General features: G+C 45.8%; 2 protein-coding genes across 4 annotated transcripts in view; one reads left to right on the top strand and one right to left on the bottom strand.

The window, feature by feature from the left end:
• LOC144467865 (zwei Ig domain protein zig-8) overlaps positions 1-26,009 on the top strand; it is a 234,523-nt gene that overhangs the window by 29,783 nt on the left and 178,731 nt on the right. The gene's annotated exons all lie outside the window — the stretch shown is intronic.
• LOC144468200 (uncharacterized) lies at positions 11,915-22,653 on the bottom strand. Of its 2 annotated transcripts, none has more exons than XM_078177511.1 (6): positions 22,499-22,653; positions 16,160-16,416; positions 15,084-15,353; positions 14,235-14,368; positions 13,783-13,948; positions 11,915-13,005 (listed from the first exon to the last, which is right to left on the bottom strand). In XM_078177511.1, the coding sequence occupies exons 2-6, from the start codon at positions 16,412-16,414 to the stop codon at positions 12,604-12,606; spliced, it is 1,227 nt and encodes a 408-aa protein (XP_078033637.1). In that variant the 5' UTR covers positions 16,415-16,416; positions 22,499-22,653; the 3' UTR covers positions 11,915-12,603. The 2 variants fall into 2 exon arrangements, with proteins under 2 accessions (XP_078033637.1, XP_078033636.1); XM_078177510.1 differs by lacking the exon at positions 22,499-22,653 and adding an exon at positions 18,903-19,092.

Raw genomic sequence — 26,009 nt, 5'->3', positions numbered from 1 at the left:
TTTTATAGAATTCATTATACCGCGGGTTCCGCGGCGAGGCAGACGCTCGAACGGTTTAATTGCATAACGCGGAGAATTACGAGGAACAAGTCTTGTCGCGGGTCCGCGGGAAACGCGGATAATTAAAACGGTTCTCGCGCGAGGGTCGCGGTGGCGGCGGCGGGAGACGGCATCGCTTAAATTTTCGGGGAACTCTAATTTCGCCCCTTCATTTTTCCCCTATTAACGTATTCCGCGGCTAGCCTGTAACGCCGCGCCCGGAGAATTACGTTGCGGGTTACGGAGGCGAGAGAAAAATTCGTCGTTCGAGGCGATGCGTCCAAGCAGTCGCGCGCCCACGCAAAACAATTTCAATTTCGCCGGATACGGCCGCCGCGCAAAAACCGTGCCCGCTTAATTTCACTCCGCGCGTCCCCTATCTCGTTTGGAACTCGCACCACTTCGTCCAGCAGTTGGCATTCTGGCCGGATAGCTCCGCAATGTGCATCCGATGCAAGAGATGCGCAACATCGGCGCAGTTTGCGGTCAAGTCGGTGGCCACCTACGCGGAGAAAAAAAGGTGAACGTTGGCTGGAGAACAGGTGATTATCGCCCAGCGAAATGTTTCGAGCAACGCTTTTACTACGACTTTGCCGATTGGGTTCGACAGAGGCTGATTGCCGGTGATCGACAGCGGCTACGTTGATTGCGTTAAGGACTTCTAAGCGTTCGAAGCATCGGTCGGATCCCCGAGGTAAAGATTCGTCAGAGAACCTAATTATAGGGACCTCAGTTTCAGAATTCTCTATTGAATAAACGCCTTCGTATTTCTTGCACCCTTTTCTATTCAGTTTTCTTTTTTACTCTTTTATTTTCTTGCAGCGACACTACTTGTATATTTAGCAATTCTTACAGCAATACTACTTGTACTTTCAGTAAAATCTCTTATCTATTACAGTTACCTTTACAGAGCCTTTTACTATATCTACTTACTTACATGCACCAAAACTTCTTACTTTCTTCTTACTTTACACAATATACATTCGATTTTTCCACCGTGCGGCTATATAAATTCTCTTCTTTCATCTCCCCTTCGGTGACAAAATCTTCTCCCCCCCATACAAACGACTAAATAAATAAATAAGCAGTAAGAGACCAAAAAAAAATATAATGAATTCACGTCAGACGGAGGGCGGCAAGTGGGAAAAGAGAATTTTTACATCGCCGACACTTTCGCCAGCTTTCACTCTTACTCGGTCCCCTCGTAGCCTCATAGAAATCCGTCGGCGATGAGGAGGACGACTGAACGAAAGGCGTAAAAAGGAAATGAGTAATAAAGCGGCGGCTGAGGGAATCCTTCGGAAGGGGTTTTCTTTAACTCGATCAAATTTGATTCCCGGTTTAACAAGTTAACCAGTAATCCACTTATTTTGATCCGCGCGCGGGGGTGGGATGGGACCAGAGGGGGGGGAGGTGGGGGGCGGGCGCGTCGGATTTAGAGCGGTCGTCGGAATAGCGAGCGCGGAGACGAGATTATGCAGGTGTAAAGCCCGCGCCGCGGCAGGAAATACTGCCTTTTAACTTAATTTCAGGCGACGCTCGTCACCGTGCACAGAAGCGACGACCTGTTTGTCCCTTCCTCGTGTAATGCTTTCAGCTCGTTCCGCTCCCTACCACCCTCCCCTATATATCTCGATCTTCCTCTCTGTTTCTCCCGTACCCGCTCTCCTTCCGTCACAACCCCAATCCTCTTTCTGTTCGTCCCAGCCATCGGTTGCCCCGGCGTTCGTCTATATCGCGGTCCCCTGCCCGTTGGACCAGTTCCAATTGCGAATTGAACCGTTCGTAACTGTTGAACGTGAATTATGGCGTTTATTTATTCTGGCCTGTCCCCCGGTGCCATCCCACCGGTTGGCCGGCCTGTTCGCAGCCATCCATCCTACTACGCCCACGAAATCAGTGCCTCGCGGACGATGCGCCGGACTCTGTAACGACGACGATTTCCCTTGATTATAATCGAATCGGCCATTGGAGGACCGTTCCGTGCTTCACGGCGCGCGGATTGAAACCGATAGAAATAACCGATTATTTTTAACACGACCGATGCTTCCTGACTCTGTTCGCTACCATCGGGGACGGTACACCCCTTTCGATGGTGCACGCGGAGCATGGTAATTTCTTTTCAGGCAGGTGGCTTCGGACGCGAGATTTTAATTGAGAACTGGCAAGTGAACCCGCGCGGACTTCCTCTCGAAATCGTTTCGATGGATTCTTTCGGTTCTGTTCGATGAGTTTTTTGGGAAGCAATTTTTCCGCAGGGTTTCATTTCCGATGGATTTGCGGATTTTTATGCAAAACAAAAATTGTCTGCGTTGATTGCAAGACGCGGGAACTGCGGCGGTGTTTAGTTCCTTTTTGGAGTAATTTGATCGAGTCGGATGTAATGGTTATTTTCAAATTGTTTGCTTCGCTCACGGTTTATTTGTTCTTGATGTAAATGTATGAAGTTTATTGTTGATTGGTGATTTTTGGTTCGCAGATCTTTCTGCATTTATGGCATGATTTTTATAGCGCAGATTTTTGAAATTCAGGAAGTGTATTGGTTAATAAAGTCTGATAGCATTTTTATTTTCTTGCCAATGTAATTAATCTTTTCATTGACGAAGGAAATTCTTCTGCGATACGAGATTTTGTAAAATGTATGACATTGAGAATTTGCGTAAAAGTTGTCTCCGTTGGTTAGATGAAAGCGTGATCAGATTTCGGTCTGGTTTCGTGGCAGCGGTGAACAGAGGTTCAACGAAGACGGGGGACCACTATTTCAGCTGCCCATCTAACCCATCTATCTATTTATTTACATCCGCTATCTGCTCGCTATTATCTGGCCCGTCCTTTGAAGACAAAGGAAGGGACAGTTATGGCGTAACGATGGCGTAGCAAGGATCTATCCAACTAGAGTCTAACGAGCGGGTAGAAGACACCTTGTTGTTGTATCCAAATTATTCCCAATACCAACAAGTTGTTATTTCAATATCGAACATTGCCGTGTGTTAATGTAATATTTTTACGATAGCAATAATAGTGTGAAATAAAATATGGACCTCAATCTATAGAAGTAATATATTCAATCTCTAATAATAATAGATGGATGATAGTTTCCTAAAAATTGATTGATTTGATTAAGTGTTCATTCATTCATATATTTTTCACTAGATTCTATACTAAAAAGTGTCGTATTATACAATGAATTCTAAAAAATTTTTTTGTCATAACTACAATAGATTACACATCAAAGAGTTAAATAATCGGAAAAATAATCAATATGAACCTAATGCTTTTATTACTTACATGATGAAGTAACAAGCACATGTCCAACATTTCTAGCAATTTATACAAGAACTGTGACATTCACAGATCATCTCACCAAAAATGAGCCATCGTAAAACTCCCAGGCCCGTACGTAACCACTCCAACAGAATTTATCGCATAGCAAACAAATTCGTCTAATCTACATAGCCAAAAGTGTAGCCGCAGCTAAAGACATACTTTGCCGAGCAGCCACCGAACAGCTCTCGGCATCTGGGTGCCGTCGCGGCAAGTGCGGCAACGAGTGGAGCGATTAATCAATTTCCAGGGCGAGTTGTCGCGACGATACGCAACAGTAAGGGTTGAACGCGCCGCGTCGCTAAGACAAGCATTGAACAGCAGACACACGACGCGCCGTACAATAGAAATACTTAGGTGTTCCTATATGGCGGGTTGGTGCTCCGCCGGCTGGCACACGTGCACGCGATGCACGCAGGGGCACCCTGTTCCGTGCCGCCTGTGTTGGTGGGCATGCACGATCTTCATTACTATGCCGTCACCATTATTCCGTATCAGAGCATCGCCGGGCCGTGACGGAAAGTTTTAGACGTTGTCTGAGTAGTTTATGAATACCGCGACGCCGGGATGATTGTGGCCGCGGCGGATGACTGGGGTCGTCGAGATGCCGGTGAAAACGGCTGGGAGGCACCAGGCACAGGCGTTTATCAACCCTCTGTCCCTGACAACCGCGTACACCCCCGCCGACTGTATACAGACGCAGCTCTCTCTCTCTCTCTCTCCCTCTCTCTCTCTCTCTCTCTCTCACTCCTCAGCCATCGGGATCCTCTCCCGCGCCCTCTCCTCCACTTTATCTCTCCAGCCTGCTTCCTCTCTAGCTCTCTCTAGTTCACCCTTTCTCTCCGTTTCTCCAGCCGAGCTCGGCCTGCCAGTGTGGCGTTATAACTCAAACGGGAGAGAGACCCCTTTGACTGGTACTGGGATAGCAGATATTACTTTTACACACGTGATACCGCATCAGTTCCTCGAGACAAAGGCGGCGAATATATGAGGACGGGCAAGTCGCACTCATTCGATGGCGTGCGCTTCAATTTCGCCGGAATGGCAGTAATTTTCTACTTCTCCGTCAGACTTCCTCGTCGCCGCCCTCCCGCCTCGTCTCTCTACCCGGTACACACGCTCTCTTGTTTCCCCCTTTGGTCCCTTCTTTTTTGCGATTAATTTCTCGAGTCACTTGGTCTCACGGGTGTTCGACGATGGACCGGCGACGAACCCGGCGGCGCGTATCGCGACCGAGTCGAAGACCACCGTAGGAAAAATGCTTCGAACGTCGAGACGTGTGTTCGCGATATTTAAAATTATTTAGGCGTTTGCAAGTCCACAAAAATTTATATAGTATTTAATGGTGAACCTACCAGTGTCGAGCAGATTATTGATTTCACATTCGCGATCTTCAATGATTTCATCGTGTTTTATGAATTATCAAAATCGCAGACTTCAATTAAAAATTGATGATTATATCTTTTTATTCAAGCAAGTATTACTACAAAAAATATACAATATCTAAATAAACTCAATCTTGCAAATTTTTCCAAGGCGATACTTCCTATTAGATTCTAGACCCCGGTAGTATCAATGTCAATAGAACAAATTTGTTTATCTCGCGACTTTAAATTCATATGCAAATCACGTCGGTTCAACCTTGAAACATATCGTGGAACAGCAATTTTCCAATTATGTTTATAAAATAGGCGGTATTGCGCGTCGCCGCGATGGACTACTGCGCCGAACAAAGCCTTAGCATTCAGCTCCGTGTAGAGCCCGCCGCTCTGAAATTGAAGCGAGCTCGCGAGAAACTGCGGCTCCTCTCCCTCTCGTACCCGACGAGATTGCAGGCGAGTTCCGAAATAAGAAATAAACAGGACCCGATGAAATTTGCCAAACAGCTGCTCTGCCGGGAGATTGCCGATCGCTGCTTCTAAAGTGTCTGTCTGGGCTATCCGGCTATCGACGCGTCTCGTGGAGCGTTCGATCGAGTTCCCCGGTCGGGTTGCGCCGCGGCGATAGAAGTCGTATACGGCTTTAAACGATTCTACGTCTCCTACGGGCCAGGTGTGCGACGCTTAATGGCACCGGTACACCGTGGAGAATCGAGTTTTGTTAATTTACCCCCGGCGCCCGGATGGTTTTCGCAATACAAAATCAACGAATCCAAGATACGCGTCCACGCTCCCCCCTCCCCTACGGTTTTTAATTCGACGAAAATTTCATTTCTAGCTTCGCTATGATTTTGCTAATACCTTTAAAGTCAGTAATGTTGCGCGTTACGCTCGCTATATATAATTAGTAATCCGATAAATTGCGTTCTCGTCATACCGTGATATTACAATATAGGGCAACGAGGCGGGAGTTATGTACTTCAAATTTCGACGGACGTTCCATAAAGCATTTTGAGATTTTATTGTGAACTGTTAGTTTACGTATGCGTATAAACCAAGGAAAATACGTAAAAATATACAATATATATTATAATATATTACAATATATATATATTAATAGATATTTATGTGGTAAATTTTTGACCCGGTTACGTTTTAAAGATTGCGAATATTTAGGCTGGCTTTGTATTTAGAGATAATTGTTTTAGATAAAATAAAAGACTGAAATACCTTCGAACAAAATTAAATCTAATACAATAATTTCCATTTATTTATTCTAGTAGCAAAGTAGTAATAATGTGAAAATTATGAATGCAAATATCTACCGCCGTCGAAAGTCTTTGAGGATTAAACTAGAGAGCGAGACTAACCCGATATTAAAAATATTGAGGTCGAACAGAATTTCACGTAGACGACAGGTCGAAAATAGTTCGCTAAGATTGACGGAAAGACGGATAAAAATATTCTTCGAGCGCTGTTGCTGTCCGCGACGAGAGGTTCGAGAGCGCCGTGATTTGTGCGGCGAATTAATTTCGCGGGAGGTGCTAAAATTTCCTTAGACCGGTTCTCTCGTTTTACGGTGCTCGGCGGCGATGAGCTTGGATGACTGATCACGGCCGGGGGTGTCATTTTATCTCGGGATAGCACGCCGGAAGACTTTGACTAACGATATTGCCGCAACAACTTATTTGTTATCGGAATTGCCTATTACTTACCGTATTGGACAATATGTCTGCCGTCTCGCCGCTATCGCCGCTACCCGCGGAAGCACGAACTTCTCCCAAGGCTTCCGATCGATTATTGCGGACGATATTTGTCCCCGCGGGAGTGATTCAGCTCGCGTTACCAGCGACCTGAAATTTCCTCGTCGCATCGTCGGCGTTCTCTTAATCGCCGTCTTTTTTTCCCTTTCGAGCGGTATACCCTCTTTCTCTCTCTCTCTTTCTCTCTCTTTCTCTCTCTCTCTCTCTCTCTCTCTCTCTCTCTTTCTTTTTCTTTCCGTCTGCCTCTTTTACTCTCTTCGCAACGAATGAAAAAGAAACGGGACGAGTTTGCTTTCATTTCCTCAGCCATGAGGAAATTTTATACCGTGCTTGGGACACTGTTGCGCAACGAGATAATAGGAACGTCCTCGGGAATTGTAACCTACCTTCTCTCTCCCGTAATTCAAAAGGTAAGGTGATTCCGAGGCGGCGCGTTTCTGAAGAACCTAATGCATTGGATCGAAAGCTTCGGGAGCGACTCTACAAATGCGAATAAACGCATATCCATTTCCTAAGCTGTCCATCTTTGTTTGCAAGCTGAGAGACAATTTTAGAGAAATTACTGTAGTTTATTTTTTAGTAGGTGATTTGGAATAGAATATTCCTCTTTTCTAATGGCATCTTTAGAATATGTGTTGATAGATTAGGTATGGTGTAGTTAGTATGGTGTAATTTAATATTTTTACAGTATTTATGACGTTGTATTTAGATTATCTATAATACTATGAATATAATTAAATTAATTAAATATTACTTAGAAAACTCTAAATACAGTACAAAGATAGCATTAATACTGTTTTTAGGTTACTTATAATACTGTAATTATAATATCCAAATATCACTAATACTATCTTTAGCCTATTAAAAAAATTCGAAATATAAAACGAAGATAGCACTACTACTATCTATAGACTATTTACACGTCTGATATCACCAATGGCTTATATCACCCCTATACAATAATTAATTAAATCCACAAATATTTCTCCGATCATACTTCCTCATTGTAATCCACTTTTAATCACTGCACAAGTTTTAACAATACCACAATCACAAGAAAGCCACTGGAACATTAAACACTCACGTTCTTTACCACACTCATAAGTGTTGAAGCGTATAGCAACTCGCCCGACGCCGACAATAAAAATAAGAGTAATCTAAGGGTCAGCGTCGATTGTGCAGATGCCGATTGAAGCAAATGATCGATTAGATGACGGATGAAGGAAGCGGAGTAAGACGACAAGATCGAATCGATAGAGGGGTTTATTTTAGTATACCGAGGACAGAAGGGGGGGAGGGGTGGCGGCGGTGATTAATTTGATCGTTTGTTTCGCGTCACGTACACGCGCGCGTCGCGCGCACGAGTGCGTGTCGATCGCACGCATAAATATGCGCATGGACAAACACCGGGCTCCGCTTTAATTGAAAGGCGAAATGCGTGCACCCGGGCTGCGAAGATATTAATTAGCTTTCAGAGTTAATCGCATCCTCCATGATGCCTGCGGCGACCGCAGCGTCTACACAATTTCATGCGACGCCATTGGGACTCCTCTGTGTATCCGGGCCACCATCTGCCGATCATCTGATAGATGGACACCCGTGTTTGATCATTTTCCCGGCCTGGAACGCCGGGCGTCTAATACTAATTAATGCGACGCGGAATGAGACGCCTCGTGAATATACGCATCGTCTGCAAACGCGTTCGATTTTCGTAGTCACGGACCTACGAAATTATCTTCTGTTTGCGTGGCAAAGATAATTGTTGGTAGTGTTGCGAATGATATATATTAATAAATTAAAGTTACAGGACTTCTAAAGAATAATATTTTATGTTATGGATATACGGATTAAATGCGAAGTGAATAAAATATGAAAGAATTGGAGACTCGATGATTTATGAATGTATATTAAGGAATTAGAATTTCTGGCAACGTCTGACCAATTTCTGCAGTTTCTACTTAGCCCTAATAAAATCACTTCAGATTACCAAAGTGATCCTTACACTGATATTCAAAATTTTCGAATATAGAGGTCGACGGCAAAGCGAATAAATCGTAAAAGAATTAGAAATTCGACAGTCCATGAAACTATATTAAAAAATTAAAATTCCTATAAATGCCTGATCACTTCCTGCTGCTTCCACTTAGCCCTAACTCGATCATTTCAGATTACCAAAGTAATCTTTGCACAACTCTCCTAAATTACCGAATATAAAGACCAACGTCAAAGCCAATAAACGACAAAAGAACTGGGGATCCGACGGCTCACGACTGCGCATTAAGGAATTAGAATTTCCAGCAGCGTCTGACCACTTCCTGCCGGCTCTACTTAGCCCTAACAAGAGCGTTTCAGCTGCGTATTCTCTACTTTAATCCCGCGCTATTCTCGCATGGAGCACGCACGCCCGATTCACGCAGTCAAGAGCCGCTAATAGAATCGTACCGCGACAATCGCAACTTTGTTATATCACCGGGGCCCGGGTGATTACTTTGATTCAGGATTGTCAAGCGGCGCGGCGCATGTAGCTCGTTAAACAATTCCAGAAGTCCTGATCCACGTTGATTCGAAATAAGTGATATTCCTGCGCCCCGACAATTGACCGTGATTTGTTCAAATGATCCTTTGAATCAAGCTCGTTACCGGTCCGCCGGGTAGAGCGCGGTAAGTGTCGCGTGCATGTGTCTCCGAATAAAATCAATGTACGGGGTGATATCCATTGACGTCCGACACGAACGGCCGTGGGGGCCCGTTCGACGCGTGTCATTCCGGGCCGCTCGTGCCGCGGTTTAATTGCTTGTTAATTTCATGGGACGTTTATAGAGAGAGTGGTCCGTGCTGTAATAGATTCCGATACTTGCTACAGTATTTTCGGCGTTACACGGTAATTACAAACACCCGATGTAATTACTCATTCCTATCGCACGATTCCACCCGCGCCTTTATATCGTTATTACAACGAATGCGCGCCGCTTGCGACCGATTACGCTTCTTCGTTCGACGATTCTCCGCGCGATCGAATCGTCGTCGTTCGATAATTCGCCGTTTGACCCGCGATGCAGAAAAATGTTTTTCCCGTCCGGTAATTAATTCGAAAGAAATCATTCGCTCGTAGAATGTAATGGAGTTACAAAGTGCGCGCGCGCGCGTTTGTGTGCTCGTAATGATCGCGGTACGAGCATTGTTTCCGACGAAAGTATCCGGCAAAGGGGGATAACAGGCTCTTCAACGTCGACGATATTTTCGACGCGGAGCAAATATTATTTAGCGGAAATTTACGTATTTACAGGTTCCGGCCGATCGATGAAATCCCGTGAAAAATAACGGCCGGTTTTCCGGTGGCCGCAAAAGTGCCAAGCATGTATGTGTGCGCGTATGTACGCGCAGAGAGATATGTATGTACATATATTTTTCCTCGTTCCGCGTTCATGTTCATCTCGTCCACGGATTTGTCGTCGGTCGACCGGCCGCACCGGTCCGCTGTGGAGGTGTGCAATTAATCCATAAAATAGGTATGCGCTGTGCGACGCATGTTCAACAGCAATTTCATCGGCGCGGTTCCTCTCTCCCTCCTTCTTTCTCTCTCGCGCTCTCTTTCTCTATCTTCGTCGCTCTTTCTCTCTCCCTGTTTCTCTATATCTCTGGCCTCTCTTTCTCTATCCAGTTCCTCTGTTCGATCTTTTTCTCTCTCGGGCCTGAAACGGTCGCGCCGGCCAGCACGAGGAAACGTGACACGTACATTTATTCAAAACACCGTTTCGTTTCGCATGCCGCGGAAAGTGCGGCCGCGCCGGCTCTCTTAAATCTGCCCGGGTGGGGAGGCGAAGATTTACGGTAGCCCCGGGGGCCAATGACTGTTTCAATGACAGCATGAATAATTCGTCGTAGCCGGGGCGGGTGGGGGGAGTGGGGGGATGCCGGGCCGCGGCCTCCGCCCGGAAAAAAAGCCGCCCCGGGGGTTGATTAAACGGGCCGGCGAATTAAATCAGAGGGAAAATATTAGGTCCCCCGCATACGAAATGCTCTCGCCGCGTGTTGAATTTTGTTACGCGAGAACGATATTCAATTATTCATTCAGCCGCATTACGCTCACGCCGGAGAAAGAGGATTCTCGTTAAACGCGGCCCCCGGAAATATTGCCGCGAGCGGAGGCCCGGCGAACGCGGACCAGAGTAAAAAAAAAAGAATATAAAAGCGGCAACTGTACCGAACAAGTTCCTCGCCGGCTATAGATTAAGCGGATTGAAAAACTATAACCGGAATTGAGGCAGATAGGAACTGGGTCGGTCCGCGGATAGTTGATGACCGGTCCGCTGTTCGACCGGGAGTTACGACTTTGAACGGCCTTGGAAAAATCGCTGCCGCCTGGAACGATGCTCTCTCGACGGCCTGCTCGACGAACAAAATTCGCACGTGATGCGACAAGATGGCGAACGAACATTGGCATCTAAATTCTCTCCGAAAATATTCGGTATAATTAACCCCTGTAAATTGATCCAGAATTTTCGACGTTTATACTTTGATTAGAACACGATAATTAATTCGTGCCGGTGCGTTTAATTAAATCGAGTCAATAGCTAATTCAATTGAATGAATTTAATTAATTCGATGGAACCTACCATTGATAATAAATTCCGGAATAAGTTTCTCCATATAACACGAATCCCGACGAAGGCTTGAAATTTTTGCAACCATTGTATTTTCGTAATATGATCTCTCGTACAGCGTACTGTATCGTAAAATTAATTCGCGTAAAAGCGAACAGTTAATTGCACTGGAACGAACAGTTTGCAACGTAAATTTTTGCCGATGGAGGCTTTTCGTGATTGATATATTTGGAATCGAAATAAGAAAATTTGCAAGCGACGCGATTCCGGACGGCACGAATTCGCGGAACGTATCTTCTGCGTCATTTAACCCTTTCACTGGAACGCGTCAGACCCGTTACGTGAACACGAGCGTAATCCATTGACTATAGACGGTGCGCGGACTTTCTTCGAGCCGAAATGAAATTGTGCTCTTCGCCAAATGAAAGGGCAATTAACATAATTAAGTGGCACATAAATTTTCTTCTTGGTCCAGGAGTTCGCTAAGGACGAGGAATCGTTACGCGTAGTGCAAAATGGTTAATACCGGGTTCCATGCATGCATACAAATGAAAGCGAGGCTTTGTCTTCATGCATAAAGGATTTTAAACCCGCGTCCCGCGCAAAAAGAATCCGCGGCGGATTCTGATTTCGTGACGCTGGCTGCGATTATCAAAAAAAAAAAGAAGAAGAAGAAGAAAAACAGAAGAAGAGTGCAGCAGCTGTAAAAATGAACGAGCATAAAAAGTAATCAGGAGTGAACGTAGCTTACCTTCGCGGATGTATCGGGGGAGGCGGGTGTTCGGGTATTGAACGTCGCCCGAAATATCGGTCCATTGTTTTTATTGGCTTTTTTTTCCGGTATTAAACATGAAACAATTTCCGCGCGGGTCGAACGTGGTCCGCGGGACCGTCGGTCAATTTTTATGGTAATGCCGGGCGAACGGGGTCGAAGCAGGAACTCGTTACTCCGGCGCGTCAATAACGTCTGACAGACGGCCGCCGCGAGAATTAAAAATTTCCCCCTGGTTACGTTGTTCTCTCTGCCATCGAACGGGAAACACCGCGCTAAACAATGTCAGCGCCGCGCGCGATAATATATCGGCGCCGCTGTGATACCGCCTAAAAAAAAAGAACGCGTCGATTTGTACTTTCACATTGACGAGTATCTCGACACACACCGCATCGTCGTGCTGCTTTAATCAGTGAAACGAATGTCCTAGCGCCGAGAGCGTCGCGTCGATCAGCACACTGACCGACGGTGTCCACGAAAACAGGACGCAATCGAAATAATTTCTATAATAATCGCAGAGACGGCGCTCAAACGCGTCGAGCAAACCGTGCGGGCCCATGGTCGAACGAGGGAATAAAAGTAGTTGGTACATAGCGTGCAATCTTCTTAGATGCACCGAACGGTGCATCGGTGCAACCCCTCCAGCTATTTGATACGATTCCACAGCCTGTAGATTCGAGACTCGCGTCCACACGTCGTGGATATCCGAATCGATCGATAGCCTAGAAATCGAGCAGGCCCATCTCCTCGAACATGGGGATCCTCTTGACCATCACCTTCCTGTACAGCGGGCTCCTGTATCCGGGGTTGTCGTACTCGCCGTTCTTCGGCAACAGTTCGTCGATGTCCTTCGCCTCGGACTTGTCCACCAGCAGAACAGGTAGAACGGTCACCGACGATATCAGCCCGTAAATCGCACGCTCCTTCATGCATCTCTTGATGTCGTCCTTGGTGGGTGGCGGGGTCTTGCATTTCAGTTGCTTCATGGTGCTCGCCAGCGTGTGCAGGTAGTCGTCCAACAGCGCGTCCTTATGGTTCATATAGACGTCCTCCGACAGGCTGGTGTGGAGGAAGTATTGCAGATCGACTGCCGGCGTCGTGTAAATGGCCACTTGGAAATCCACCTGGAACGTAAATCGAAGCTCGATCGATCGGCGCCGGCGCTGAATTGAATTGTAAATGAAATCTGCGCGAGCGAAAGAAGCGGGATTCGTGTTTAGGAAGTCGTCGGGTGTGGAGGGTTCGCTTGCTTGCCTGCTTCCCCTATCTCTCTCTTCCTCTCTCTCTCTCTCTCGCTCTCTCTCTCTCACTCTCTCCATCTATCCATTTCTCTTTCTCTCGTTCTATCCATCCCTCTTTCTCTCTCTATCTATCTCCAGCTCGCTCCCCCTTTCCGAACCGTGATTCGTCGTTTCCCGCTCTTTACTACGGCGCACCGACAGGTGCGGAATGTACCTAAACGCGATCGAATCGGATTTATTGCATTATTCATAGCGCGCGACGTCCCCGCCAGTCGAAACGCTCCTTTTTTCCAAGCGGCTCTTTCTCTTTCGCGAACGGGACTCGGATTGATATCAACGTTTCGCTTCGTGGCCGTGAGTCCATTAATCGGGTTTCGTAATTTTCGATTGAACTCTCGGTGCTCGAATTTCTGTCGGTCACTTCGAAGTCATAGTTGATGCTTTAATGCTATTAAAACGCTCGCCGACGGCGTCAAACTCGATATTTTTATTTTGCGATTTTCTAAATATAATTATATGAAATTGCGACACGCGGCATTTTATTTGGAGAGTTTATAGGATATGTTCGACGCGATTTTTATCAGAGTTTATAGGACGGTAAATTGAATAAATATGATTTTGTCGACGGTAGAGAGCGTGTTAGTTGATCGCAATACTTACGAAAATGTGCTGAATAGGCTTCGAGTTCGCGTCGTATTTGAACATCATGTTGTTCACCCAGAAATCGCCGTGATTGATCACACAGAACTCGTCGCCTCGTTTTTTTATGGTCTCAGAGCCTAGGTTGTAGATTCGATCCGACAGGCTTCTGAATTTGTCTGCGTATCTAAGAATCGAACAGAAAATTCATCGTCTTCGTAATCAACAATTAGAAAGTCAATTTGACTAATCCTAATTTTTAATTGATTTTATGACATTGTGCATACGTACCAAGGTACGTCTACGAACGTGTAAAGATTTAAATGGATTGTGAGAAACTAAATGGTCAAACAACAATATCTATACTCTCAGGATGAGTGTTGGTCTATCCGAGTGTTCGCAAACAATTTTCATAAAAATTCTAAATGGTCACATGACTGTGAAATATTGAATCTACTCGGTGTTAGGCTCACCTCTTTCCAAGTTCTGGCCACTTTTCTATTTCTTCCGCCAGCGCTCTGCAGCCGATCGTGAAGAACAATGACATCTCTTCCGGATACTCCTTGCTGAACATACCTCTATAGTATTTCGTCTTCTGTTTCGGTTCCTATAATTAAACGCAAATTGGAGATAGTAATAATAGTACAAAAATTATAATTAACCAACTGGGAAGTTTCTGCGGCGGGAATTCTCTTGGCCATCTTAACGTAAATCGAGAATTCGGTACAGTAACTCTGTGTCTAGGAGGTATTAGAATTTTCGGATTATCTTGGCTTAACTTGGGGATTAGGGCGATCAGCTCCTGGCCTTCGGAGGTTCTAGGGACTTGGGGTAACTAGAACTTGAGCTATACCTCTTGGCTAAAAATTTTGCGAAAAATCGGAATTCTTCCTTCGTTGGTTCATAATAAATTTTATTACATCGAACATGCATTGATCAGAATTATGGTGAGGATAGGTGATTCATCTGACTATTCAAATTTTGTAGGTCTAATCTATTCACTTTTGTAAATCTTTTTGATATTCGTAACATTAGATCAAATCCATTTCTTACTTACAACACTGGATCAAATCTATATCTTGTAACACTACAACAAACCTATCTATTAATCATAATATTAGATCAAATCTATCTCTAATCTATTTTATAATCATCATTTTTTATTCACTACATCAAATCCTATATCTAACTTATAATGTTATATCAAATCAAGCGTTTACTCCTAACACTGGATCGAATTAATCTCTTGCTCGTGATATTAGACCAAGTACCCACGAATTTGGGATCGCGCGTGCCTGGAAGAACTAATCAATGCAGCTCACCTTTTCGCACAAAGCGACCGAGGCAGCGTGAAACCTGCCCAATCCTCGGATTGCCAGCGTGGAGTGTTGCAGGTCAAGACCAGCCTGACGGTCCGCCATGCGGAAACCGATAGCTCCCAGGTCCTCCATTACCAAGCACACCGGTCGTTCCATTCTCACGTGATAGATTTCACCGGAGAGACGATGATCGTAGCCCAACATTTCCGACATCTTCTTCACGGTGTCCGTCATCATGATGATCTCCACGTCGAACAATTTCGTCTTCTCGATCTGAGGTGACAACAAGAATTTGCCATAGAAAAAGTCGTCGTAAAACTATTCTCGTCTCTGTACAATTCTTAGAAGTATATACACGATTAAGACCGCGGTAGACGGACCAAGGTCTGCAAACACTTTCACGCAGCGCAAACATGTTAATTCATATTTACCGGACTATTCGACGCTGTACATTCAATGCTTCTAGCGTTTGTCGTACAAGAACACGCGTACGCGTAACAATATTAATGATAATTAACATTATGATAATAATTCGGTAATATAAACACATTATTCGTCGATAATTCAGCGCGCAATTGTCGACGATCAATAATTTAATGTTCGATAATTTCATTTAGGATTGTTATCAAATATTGTTTAGATTCCATTTAGTATAGCGCAATGATTGAAAATTCTATTAATGGGCGGTCGATAGACGAAGCGATAACACAACGCTATTATCATACGCACAATGCACTAAACAATCATCAGATATAATTATGAGGTTATAATTGATTGTAATCGTTATCACGAGTCTGATTCGTTTCTACGGTAAGGGGTTAACAACCTTTGGTCACTAAAATTTGGAAATAATGTTACTTCGATCAGAGGACGAGTCCACTTTATTTTAGTATTAGAGCAAGGTCGTAACGTCGAGGACCGCGTGGGCGGAGCGAGAATAACATTCGCTTTTTTATTGGTCCGCGTTTCTCGTCAATAACTCGTGAACAAATCCGACTTGAAATAATCCGAGGAATCGGCCGTTTCAAGGGCTCGCGACAATTTCAAAACACCGCGTATAAACGTGGACAACAACTGACCATGTCTCTGCGCGCGCCCTCGACCATCGGCTCAAACTTGAAGATGAGGGACTTCTTCTCGTTGACCCTCTCATCGCCCTGCTTGCGACTGAACTCGATGGTCACCCTCATCATATCGCTGGTGTAGTTGTCGCCCTTGTTGGTCGCCGCCTTCTGAAACACATCGGTCACCTGCACGGAGCTGTCCTGCTCCGCCAAACGCATTATCCTCTCGGCGAAGTCGATGTTCAGCCATGACGGTGTCTCCAGGGCCATTTCTGAAATTGGAATTGGAATTGGAGAATTTCCCCGACAAATCATTGTTCTTCCCCGGCGCGTCAGCCAACGCGGAAACGATTCTTTACGGTAACTTATTGTTCGCGGCGAGATTTATCACGCTTCCTCCCCCTTCCTCGTTCTCTCATTCCTCCGTCCGATCCCTTCGCGTTTCAGCCGCACCCTCCCCACCGCCCCGCCCGCCACCGTCGCCTTTCCCTTCCCGGCTTTAAGACTACGAGCCCCCCGCCGTTCGAGTTTCTCGTCGTTCAGACAGCGCTGTTTCAATTAGAGACGTAATGGATCACACCGGAGGCCGATCACCTTTTCCTCCTCGATCGCGACCCACGACCCCGCGTGGACGCGTTTCTCTCTATCGGGCCCGGCGATATTTTAGGGAAATTTAGAGCGCGTCCCGCGGGACCGAGCGCGCTGCCTGGATCAGGGAGGATACACGGAGCCGTAAGGCGTGCCGAGTTTTACGGCTGGAAGGTGTATATCATCTCTGCGAGATTCTACGATAAACGTGCGTTTGACCTCCCTCGAACAGCGGTCGAAATAGAATTTATTAGTTAAATTCTGTTAGCGAACGCGATTTTTCGGAATTCGGAAATGTTAATTAAACACGGCGTTCGTGATTCGCGCGCGAGAGCTCGCGCTCCAACGAGGGATTCGCCAATTAATTTATTTCGCGTGCGTGCGATCGAAGATTGGTATTGTATTGATATTGCGTGCGTTATCGGCCGCTGGAAACGGCACGCGGTTTGCTGACGGTGGATCGCGGATGTTTGCCCGTTCATAGCTATCTCGATACGTGGCGGTCCGCTAGAAAATTTCAGGGGATCGTTCCCGGTCGAGCAACCGGATCGCGAACGACGGTGCGGGAAAGTGGACGCTACCTTGTTGGGGACACGAGCGTGCTACCGGCAATCGGTTCGACCTTCGTCCAATGAAACTTTTGTAATATCTAATCTGTCGCGGGCAGTACGGTCCTTGAAACTATCTATCGTCGGCTAGCTTCTTTTTACGAGCTGTTCTGATTATTTCGAGAGTCAACGACCCGGCCGCCGTTGCGTCACGGATTTCGCAAGCGCCGTGCAAGACGGGCGGTGAAAGTCGAACGCGCTTCCATCCGTCAAAAGTTCTGGGAAGCGAGGGAAATCTGAAAAGCACCGACGCTGAGTGGACCGAAGGTCTTTTCAACGTTTCGTATAACAATTGTCTCATGTTGGACAGAAACAGGTGTTGAGTACAGTTGTGAGTACGGTTGTTGCACCAAGAACGTGGCTTTTGGGCAGGTAAAATTTTTAAAATTCGATGGCATTTAACAAAACTTATTGAAATTATAATTAGTATTTGCTGGAATTCGTGAAGATATTTTTTTTAAATTATCACAGTAATAATCGAACCGACGAATAATTATTTTAATTTTTCTACTCCCGCGATTCATGAAGATATTTTTTTTAAATTATCACAGTAATAATCGAACCGACGAATAAATTTTTAGAATTTTTCTACTCCTGCACACAGATATAACCATCTCTGAACTGTCTCAGAAAATCGCGATATAATATTCTTTCTGTTTCGCATGCATATCCGCGACCCGTGCACTTTTTCGTGCATTCTCTCTCAAATTGGCTCCGGTGCACTGAATATAAATTCATCTCTAAATCTGAACAAATAACGTCGCGTCGCCGGGAGACCGTCTGCGAGGCCTCATTAACCTCGCTCGAGATTGCGAAACGTTGTTATTCGTGGCAGATAGACACACGCGATTAGATAGAATTTTAATAGCGGATCAATCGCCGGCAGAAAATAGGATTCGCACGGACAGACGAAGCGATCTGTTATCGCGCGTAAACATACGACGGAAGATAGGTCGGCTGCGAGAAGAAATCTTGGAGAGACGACATTCTCGGGGCCTAATTTACGCGAGCGAATCCGTACCCGGATCGTCCTACGTTTCGAAACGATTCATCGAACGAATGTAGTTAATTGAACGCGGGGTTCGATGATTTGACAAATCGGCCCCCGGAGGGATTAATGATTCCGTTTATTTCGGTGCGGATGGATCGGTGACGGGCCGTGATGCATGGGCATTTTATGCGTGCGGGAGCGTAATATCACTGGGCGGAATGAGAGCGGAAAACGAGTTATCGTCTTTTATCCGGGCAAGACGCAGGGAGCTCTCTCTATCTCTCTTTCTCTCTCTCTGTCTCTCTTTCGTTTTATTCGCTCGCACTCGATCATACCGACGAGGAAACTTTCACTCGACCGGCTCCCGAAGACGGTCTCTCCTCGGACCTTCGCTCACTGGACGTCTCTCGCGTGTGGCTGCTGATCTAAGGCGACGTCACTACAACGACCCATACGGAAATGGGATCCCGTAGACGTCACCGAGATTACGGGGACCACCGGTTTTGCGAAATATTCGGCACTCTCCACTACGTGTCACACGTGAATGATCGCCAACGGTTCCGGCACTGACCTGCGAATAGGTATCGTAGATCGTCCACTCGATGGATCACTTCGCACTATTATGACTCCGTGAATCCGCGATACGGAGCGTGCCAGGCAGAATCGAAGTGTCGCGGTCTACACGGACGCCAGGCATTATTTATACTCTAACGAGAAGCCCCCAGACCGCAGACGTCATCTTATCGTCGGCACTCTCCACGGATAACAATCGGCACGAGCCCGGGAACCTCTCTCACGAATCTCACGGGTTCCCTCGTTCCGCGTTCGGTCACGCGTGCACGCCTACCCCCACTCCCCGGGTCGAATTTTTCGTGCACCGTTTATTGAACCATTTGTGCGTCGATCTCTCCTCTGCGCGGTGACTGACGCTGCTCCCTCGGCGTCTCTGCTTTCGTTTCTCGACTCAAACGACTTTCTGACGCGGACCGACGCGGTCGATGACGAACGGACGGAATATGGACAGTCTAATTCCGGGCGACGGCGTCGGCGATACGGAGCGCTCGTTTTCTCTCAGCTTCTTGTGGCACACTGAACTTTGCGCTCGTCGCGATTTTCTGATTCGATTGACAAACTTCGGGGACGCGGTGATCAGGGAGCATTGAGGAGAACTATCCTCGCTGGGGCGACGACAAGTTTCGACGCGGACGGAGTTCTTACTGAATGGGCCGAGTATTTAGTGTGGCGAGAATCGATACGCTGGGGATATTTAGTATCTTCGAAATGGACGCGTGAATGAACTGGGAGATTTTTGTGTGTTGGATGGGAGTAGTCGTGTTGCATGTCGATTAAAAGTGTAGACAATGATTGAAATTCTTTTTAAATATACTGGAAGTATTTAGTTTATATTGGATTATATTAGAATATAATCATATTAGAATAACATTTGGATTATATTAGAATATAATCATATTAGAATAACATTTGCATTATATTAGAATATAATAGGAATGAATATTAAGAATGGATAGTTAATAGTATACACTGGAAGTATTTAGTTCATTGTGAATGAAATTGTAAATAAATACATCGAGAGTAGTATTTTATACAGTGCGAATGTATACTGAAAGTATTTACTATATTGTGAATGAAGACATGAATTAATATACTGACAGTATTTAGAACTCTGTGAATGTATACTGAGAGAAATGAGTCAATACAGTGGCACTATTCAATTCCTCGAAATAAATCCAAGCATAATTACACCGAGAATGCATTAATATAACACATTGTATTAACGATCCTTGCTAAAAATCAAATGAAACTGATAGGCACAAGTAAATTCAAATTCCTCACGAATACATAGCAAGTATTTAATACCCATTGAAAAAGAGATCTCCCGCTAAAAATTCACAGAAATCTAATTCACCGCGAATACCGTGAAGCTACTTAACTCATCAACCATCTGTCAGACGAGAAGATTCGTCGGGTATGAGCCAGGCGAGGGTGTGTTAAGTCTCGCGCGCCATTTGATTAAACAAATAGCCGCGATCCCGCGGAATTTCGTCGGCCGCGAGCCGGCCGTAGCTACGGGCAGTAAAATATTTGTCGAAATTTAACGAGAGTTTTTACGCCGCTCGGGATTTAATAGAATTTTTAACGGAGTTTAACGAAGTTTAGTTAGATTGCGGGCATTGTAAGCTAGGCGCGGAGCGGCTCGTCGAATTACTCTGTCTAACGATAATTATAAGTTTTCTGGATGATTTCTATGACCTTTCCGGGGAAGGGGGGGATGGGCTACGGGAACAACCTTTTCCTGCGCGGAGAGAATGTCAGCGAGCCGTTAGCGTTATATACAGATACAACGGGCGTAGGAGTGGAAGGGCTTTTCTTCGAACTTCTTCCTCGAATTTTCTTTAAGACGGCGCGCAATTTTTCAGCATTAAGAGAGTTCCGGAACTTTGTCCTTCGAGGACTTTTACTGAATTCTCCTGGTTCCCCGAAGTGGCGCACTCGACCGAACCGGGACAGACGACGTGGAAACTCATAATGCCTCATCAACGATATTTATTACAGCGACAGGAATTACCCCTCCGCGTTCCCTCTGGTACGCGCGAATTTCTCCTCCTCCGACGCGTGCGTTTGTTTCGCGCGAAATGGAAATCGTTTGAACAGCTGGTACGCGTTTCGTAGCTGCAACATTAGTCCCCGCGTATCTCGATAAAAAAACGTAATTATGACATTTCGGAAAATAAACTTCAACTACCGAACAGTTATACAACAGTTCTGCCACCTAAACGTTCTATTATCTAATCGAGCTATTATTTACAACAGCAGCGAACTTGAATGAGGCTTTTTAGATAATGGAATGTTTCCAGGATGTTACACAAATAAACCTCGCGATAAGCGCCGCTTCGGATGTTGTTCTTTTTGTCGTTATTATGTCCACCTCGTGGCTTCTAAGTTTTAAACGCGGCAGACCTTGCGTCTAGAATCTTTTGCAAGCCGACAGCGGCGGTAAAGATAAAAATAAGAGGTTAAAGATAATCGACTAACGTAGTCGGAGCAAGTTCAAGACGCCGGCCTTGTGCTGTCCCCAAAAGGGATCGTGGCGTGGCATTCGGCGATTAAATAAAGATCGAGGGTTACGGCGAGACGTCGATAACGCTGCGGATCGACTAATCGATGCTCTGTCTCCAGCGTCTCGCGGTCGGACTCTTTTTGTTTCGTATAATTTATGCAACCGTGGCGGCCTGTCAGCGACTCCTCTGACAGTTCGCCGCGATTTGCATGTAGTTTCGTTATGAAACGAGTGTTGCAAAATGACATTGGAATTCAGTGCAGTGAATTTCAATGCGCAGCCGGCTGCAAGTCACCGGTAGGCGGCACGATGCGCGCGTATGTCATCAGGAATATTGTAATGCGCGGATCGTTCGCGGTTACAGCGTATTGTTTCCTCGGTTCTCGCGGGCCCGTGCGCGAGCGAGTTAATTCGTGCGACTACGGTCGACCAAAAATTGGGAAGATCCTCTCTGTCACGACCCTTGACTTTAAGCAGACGCGTCTTCATATCTCCGAGAAAAACAATGAAACTCGATACAGTAGACTTTGTGCATTTATGGCGCGCGAAGAATTCGAGATCACAAAGAGGCGTAGCAGTTCGAGAGAGAAGGAGGGTATCTCCTTTACGAAAGATTGCTCCATAATTTCGGACCGGTTAAAAAGCAGAGGGCAACGACCTGGACCCATCTGTTTTCCTTGGCTCTGCTGTGATAATATAGTGGGGGACACTGGCCTCTGGCGCACACATACACATGGTCCGCTATAGTCAATTTTCAGTTGTTCATCACTCGAAAGCGAAGCTTTGATTTTTTAAAAATAATCGAGAATTTTTATGAATATTAAACCAGAAGCTGCACAAAACACGAAGTATGATTCGATTTTCAAGGCATTTTTCGAGATAAATAAAACTTTTATCGAGATAAATCGTACCGGAGCAGACCTCTTACATATTCCATGGCTTCCTTAATTTAAAGAAGTATTAATTAAACCCTGAACAGTGTAGAATGAAATTATTCTCATAGCGAATTATAATTAAAAAGATAGTAACAAGCTAAATCTTTTGAAATCTAAAAGAATGCGTCTGGTCCAGTGTTAAGAATGTTATACCGTTCGAAATGGTGTCCAGATATATTCCTCTCGACCGAATCTCCTCCACGTAGGTAGGACGCCCTGTATTTCGTTCTATCCCGATGATAACGGGCGATCACGGTGTGCCGTCGATGCGGCCCAGGCGTGGCAGATTCAGGCGATCGCGCGGACAAATGACTCCGGTCACATCAAAGAACATCGCGTCACTTGGCGAACGTTAATCATCGACACGCCAGTGATTAACGCTGACCACCGGGAGTGCCGGCGCTGTATCACTACGCTCGAGCGACGAGCTCGCACGAACTTGAAGCGTTTACGTAACCGACCAACGCTCGCCGGCTCTCCGCGGCCCGAAGGAACTCAATTGAAGTTATTATGAAATTCTGCCCCTCACCCCCCTCCCACGCCCCTCGTCGGCCACCTAACCCTACAATCAACAGAAGTTTCACGGTGCATGCGCTAGTCCGCTGTCCACTATCATCATCTCCTATCCGAGGTGTTCCACGCGGTTTCGTAACCATAAATGCCGGCGGATAGCTGGGACGTAGAGGCCGGCGTTTCCACTGCTCTCTTGTGTGACTTTCCTCTGAAGGAAGTCGACGGAGACCCGGTGTACATCGGACTGCTGTGTTAACCGGAACACGGCAAACCTGTTCCCACCTTCGATGGACCGGCGGCGGCGCTAATCGATCTGCGCGCGATCATTAATCGACCGGTGTAAACACGGGAGGAACGACGGCCGTGATTCGAATGCGTAATCATTTCTTTTTTCCTCCGGGCGAATGTCGGTAGCCGCTCGGAACGGCGTACGTTTTCCACGTGTAGCATGTACACTCGGCGCTGCGCTGTGTTCACGAGGCTTCGATCACGTACGCGATTACACGACCGAAGGAGTTGCACAATTTCGTAACAATGTTTCATGCCTACCGGATTGTTTACGGCTCGAAATTATCGGAACTGAAGGAAAGATTATTAAATCGATCTTGATAACCATGTGAGCTCTGTGTACACACTGACGCGCAACATTCGGGCAAACTTTTTGTCAAGTTTGAATTCTTTCGTGATAAAATGTCCGCTGATAAGCTATGCGCAATATGTGGCAACGGGGTGTAGCCGTCGTGCAATATTTCGTTGTGCAATTAACAAGGCGTTATCGAAAGCTTCCCAACGTTCCGATTGGGCGCGTGTAATTACCGGATAAAGATTTCGCGGTTCTCGGAACGGTGATATATTGTATTTGCGTGTTGCGCGATTTTTTAGGAACATTACAACTGTACGGCAATTGAGCGTTGCTCTTATTTGGTTAGAATATTGCTTAGATAACTGGTTACCGTACCGAGATTATCGGTGCGAGCATACGGACGGCATTTATCATCGGTTTTTGCGATGCTATGTCTTCCGTATGAATCGTCCAGTCGAGAACTATAATTATAATTCGCTCGTGTACGTATTCAAATTATGTCCGCATTGTACTTCAATTCTTAGTCACGTCGGAAACTACCAACGTTTCCACCTTGTACTGTTTATTATTAAACCGTCTACACTCTATCGCCTCATCATGCCCATTAGAAACGAAGTTACATAAAACGAGAGAATTATGCCTCATTCCACGGCGATCGTAACAGATTCAACAATACAGTGAAATACTGGGAAGAACGATAGTTGATACTGTGTAAACAATATGGTCATGCGCGACCTCTAATAACGCCATAATTGAAAACGTTTCGCATTCCGCAAAAGAAGGTCAGGGTTACGCTGAACTGGTCCAGTAGATTAGGTCAGTGGTGGTCAGGCGAGTCAGTCGACGTTGAATTCGCGCATTCTGTTATTTCTCGCCGCTGTTACGTATCGCGCAGCGGCAGAACCGATTAAATCGAAGCCGAGATGAATTCTCGCATAGTCGCATAGTTATCGCATGGTAGTTCGCAGTTTCGATACGGTTCGGATCCGCCGACCGAAATCAATTCTCGTCGAATTCTTTCGACTATTCCGATACCGTCGGAATGCGTTGAAAGAGTAACGCTCCTTCAATTCTGACGATCTTCTTTCCCCAGATCGATTCCACAGATTTCTTTGAAAAATCCTGGGAAATCGGCCAGCGTCGAGTGTACTCAAACTTCGCTCGAATTTCCTGTTTCTCGCGCGGCTGAATCAAACTGGTTCAAGAAAGGGAATGCGGCTGCTCGTTCGCGTCCATTTAAACCGACCCCAAGGAAACGCCAATGTGAGCAATCGCTTCCGATTGGCCGAACGCTTGGGGGCCTTGATTAGCTGTTTAGTGCGAGCGCCGTATGGACGGGCATAGTATTATTTAATTTGACGTATTTTCTTTACGAATCTCGTGTGCTCTGATCTTAGTACGAGATGATAATGTAGAGTGTTTTATAGAAATTACTTGTGTTGTAGTTGTCTACAAACTTGGTACAAGTAAGGACAAGGTAATCAGAATGGCACTTGTGTAAGATCACAATGTAAAATAATAGAACTTGTGCAAGTGCATTTATACAGATCAATGTTCAAAAATAGGAACAGCTATTTCTTATACTCTATTTTGTACTGTATTGTTTGTGTGAATCTGTCAAGTACAATCATCATATATATCCTAATTTCTATCAGCTTTTGAAAAATTAAAACAAGGCCTTTTAATTTTCGAATTAAAAGGTTCATTCTCCAGAACCGATACTTTCCGACGCGACCCGCGATCATCGCCGGATTTATTAAAAAAACAGGCGACCTGCCAGGCGACTCGGTCGTTTTATCTGTCGACTCCAAGCCGCGTGACGCTCCGACAGGCAGCCGCAGCCTCTTCCGCGGCACCTCGAGAATGTTTGATCGACGTTATCTTTGTTCGCCGCGGAACAATGGTCCTCGGTCGACGAATCTTTTCGCGTCGGCGAGCATCCCTAGACGATAGCGGTAGCGAGCCCTGCGGCAACGGCATCGTGCACTATCGCCGGCATTCCGTATGGTTCATCGTGTACGTCGCTCGATTCGTCCAGCCTTGACCTTGCGCCAATTACAAGCGCGCGAACCGTCTTGTTCGTTCCAATGTCGGTGTTTTATTGCAACGTGAACTGGAAATTAGAACAATCATCGCCGCGGCGAAGGTCAAACCGTCGGTCTTGGCTGTTAGGTGAACAGAAGTTGTCACGATTCGACCATTACGAGATGGAATGCCAATTGAGTCTCTCTGGCGCGTGACTCGCGTGTTCCCACGTGTTCCCACGCGGAATGATTTTTAATCGGGAAGACGCTCCGTCCAGGCGAATGTTGCCGCTGGATATTGCGAGAGACGAGGATTGATAAAGCAACGTGCGGATACACGTGTCCTGTGACAAGCAAAACTTGAGAACCCTTTCACACGGTAATACGTGTGTAGTATTAATAGATACTGTACGGCAGAACCTCGCTTGACCAGTCCTCCAATCTTACAATTATCTATCGTTCAAACACGATTCAGATCTAATCAACTCAATCTAAGATAACCCACATGCAAAACGATTATCAATGGAGACACAAGCTTTATATT

This window comes from Augochlora pura, chromosome 3 (genome assembly GCF_028453695.1).
Source record: "Augochlora pura isolate Apur16 chromosome 3, APUR_v2.2.1, whole genome shotgun sequence".
Classification (NCBI taxonomy): Eukaryota; Metazoa; Arthropoda; class Insecta; order Hymenoptera; family Halictidae; genus Augochlora; species Augochlora pura.
The sequence above is the reverse complement of the archived record's forward strand: the minus strand, read 5'-3'. Positions and strand labels throughout refer to the sequence as shown.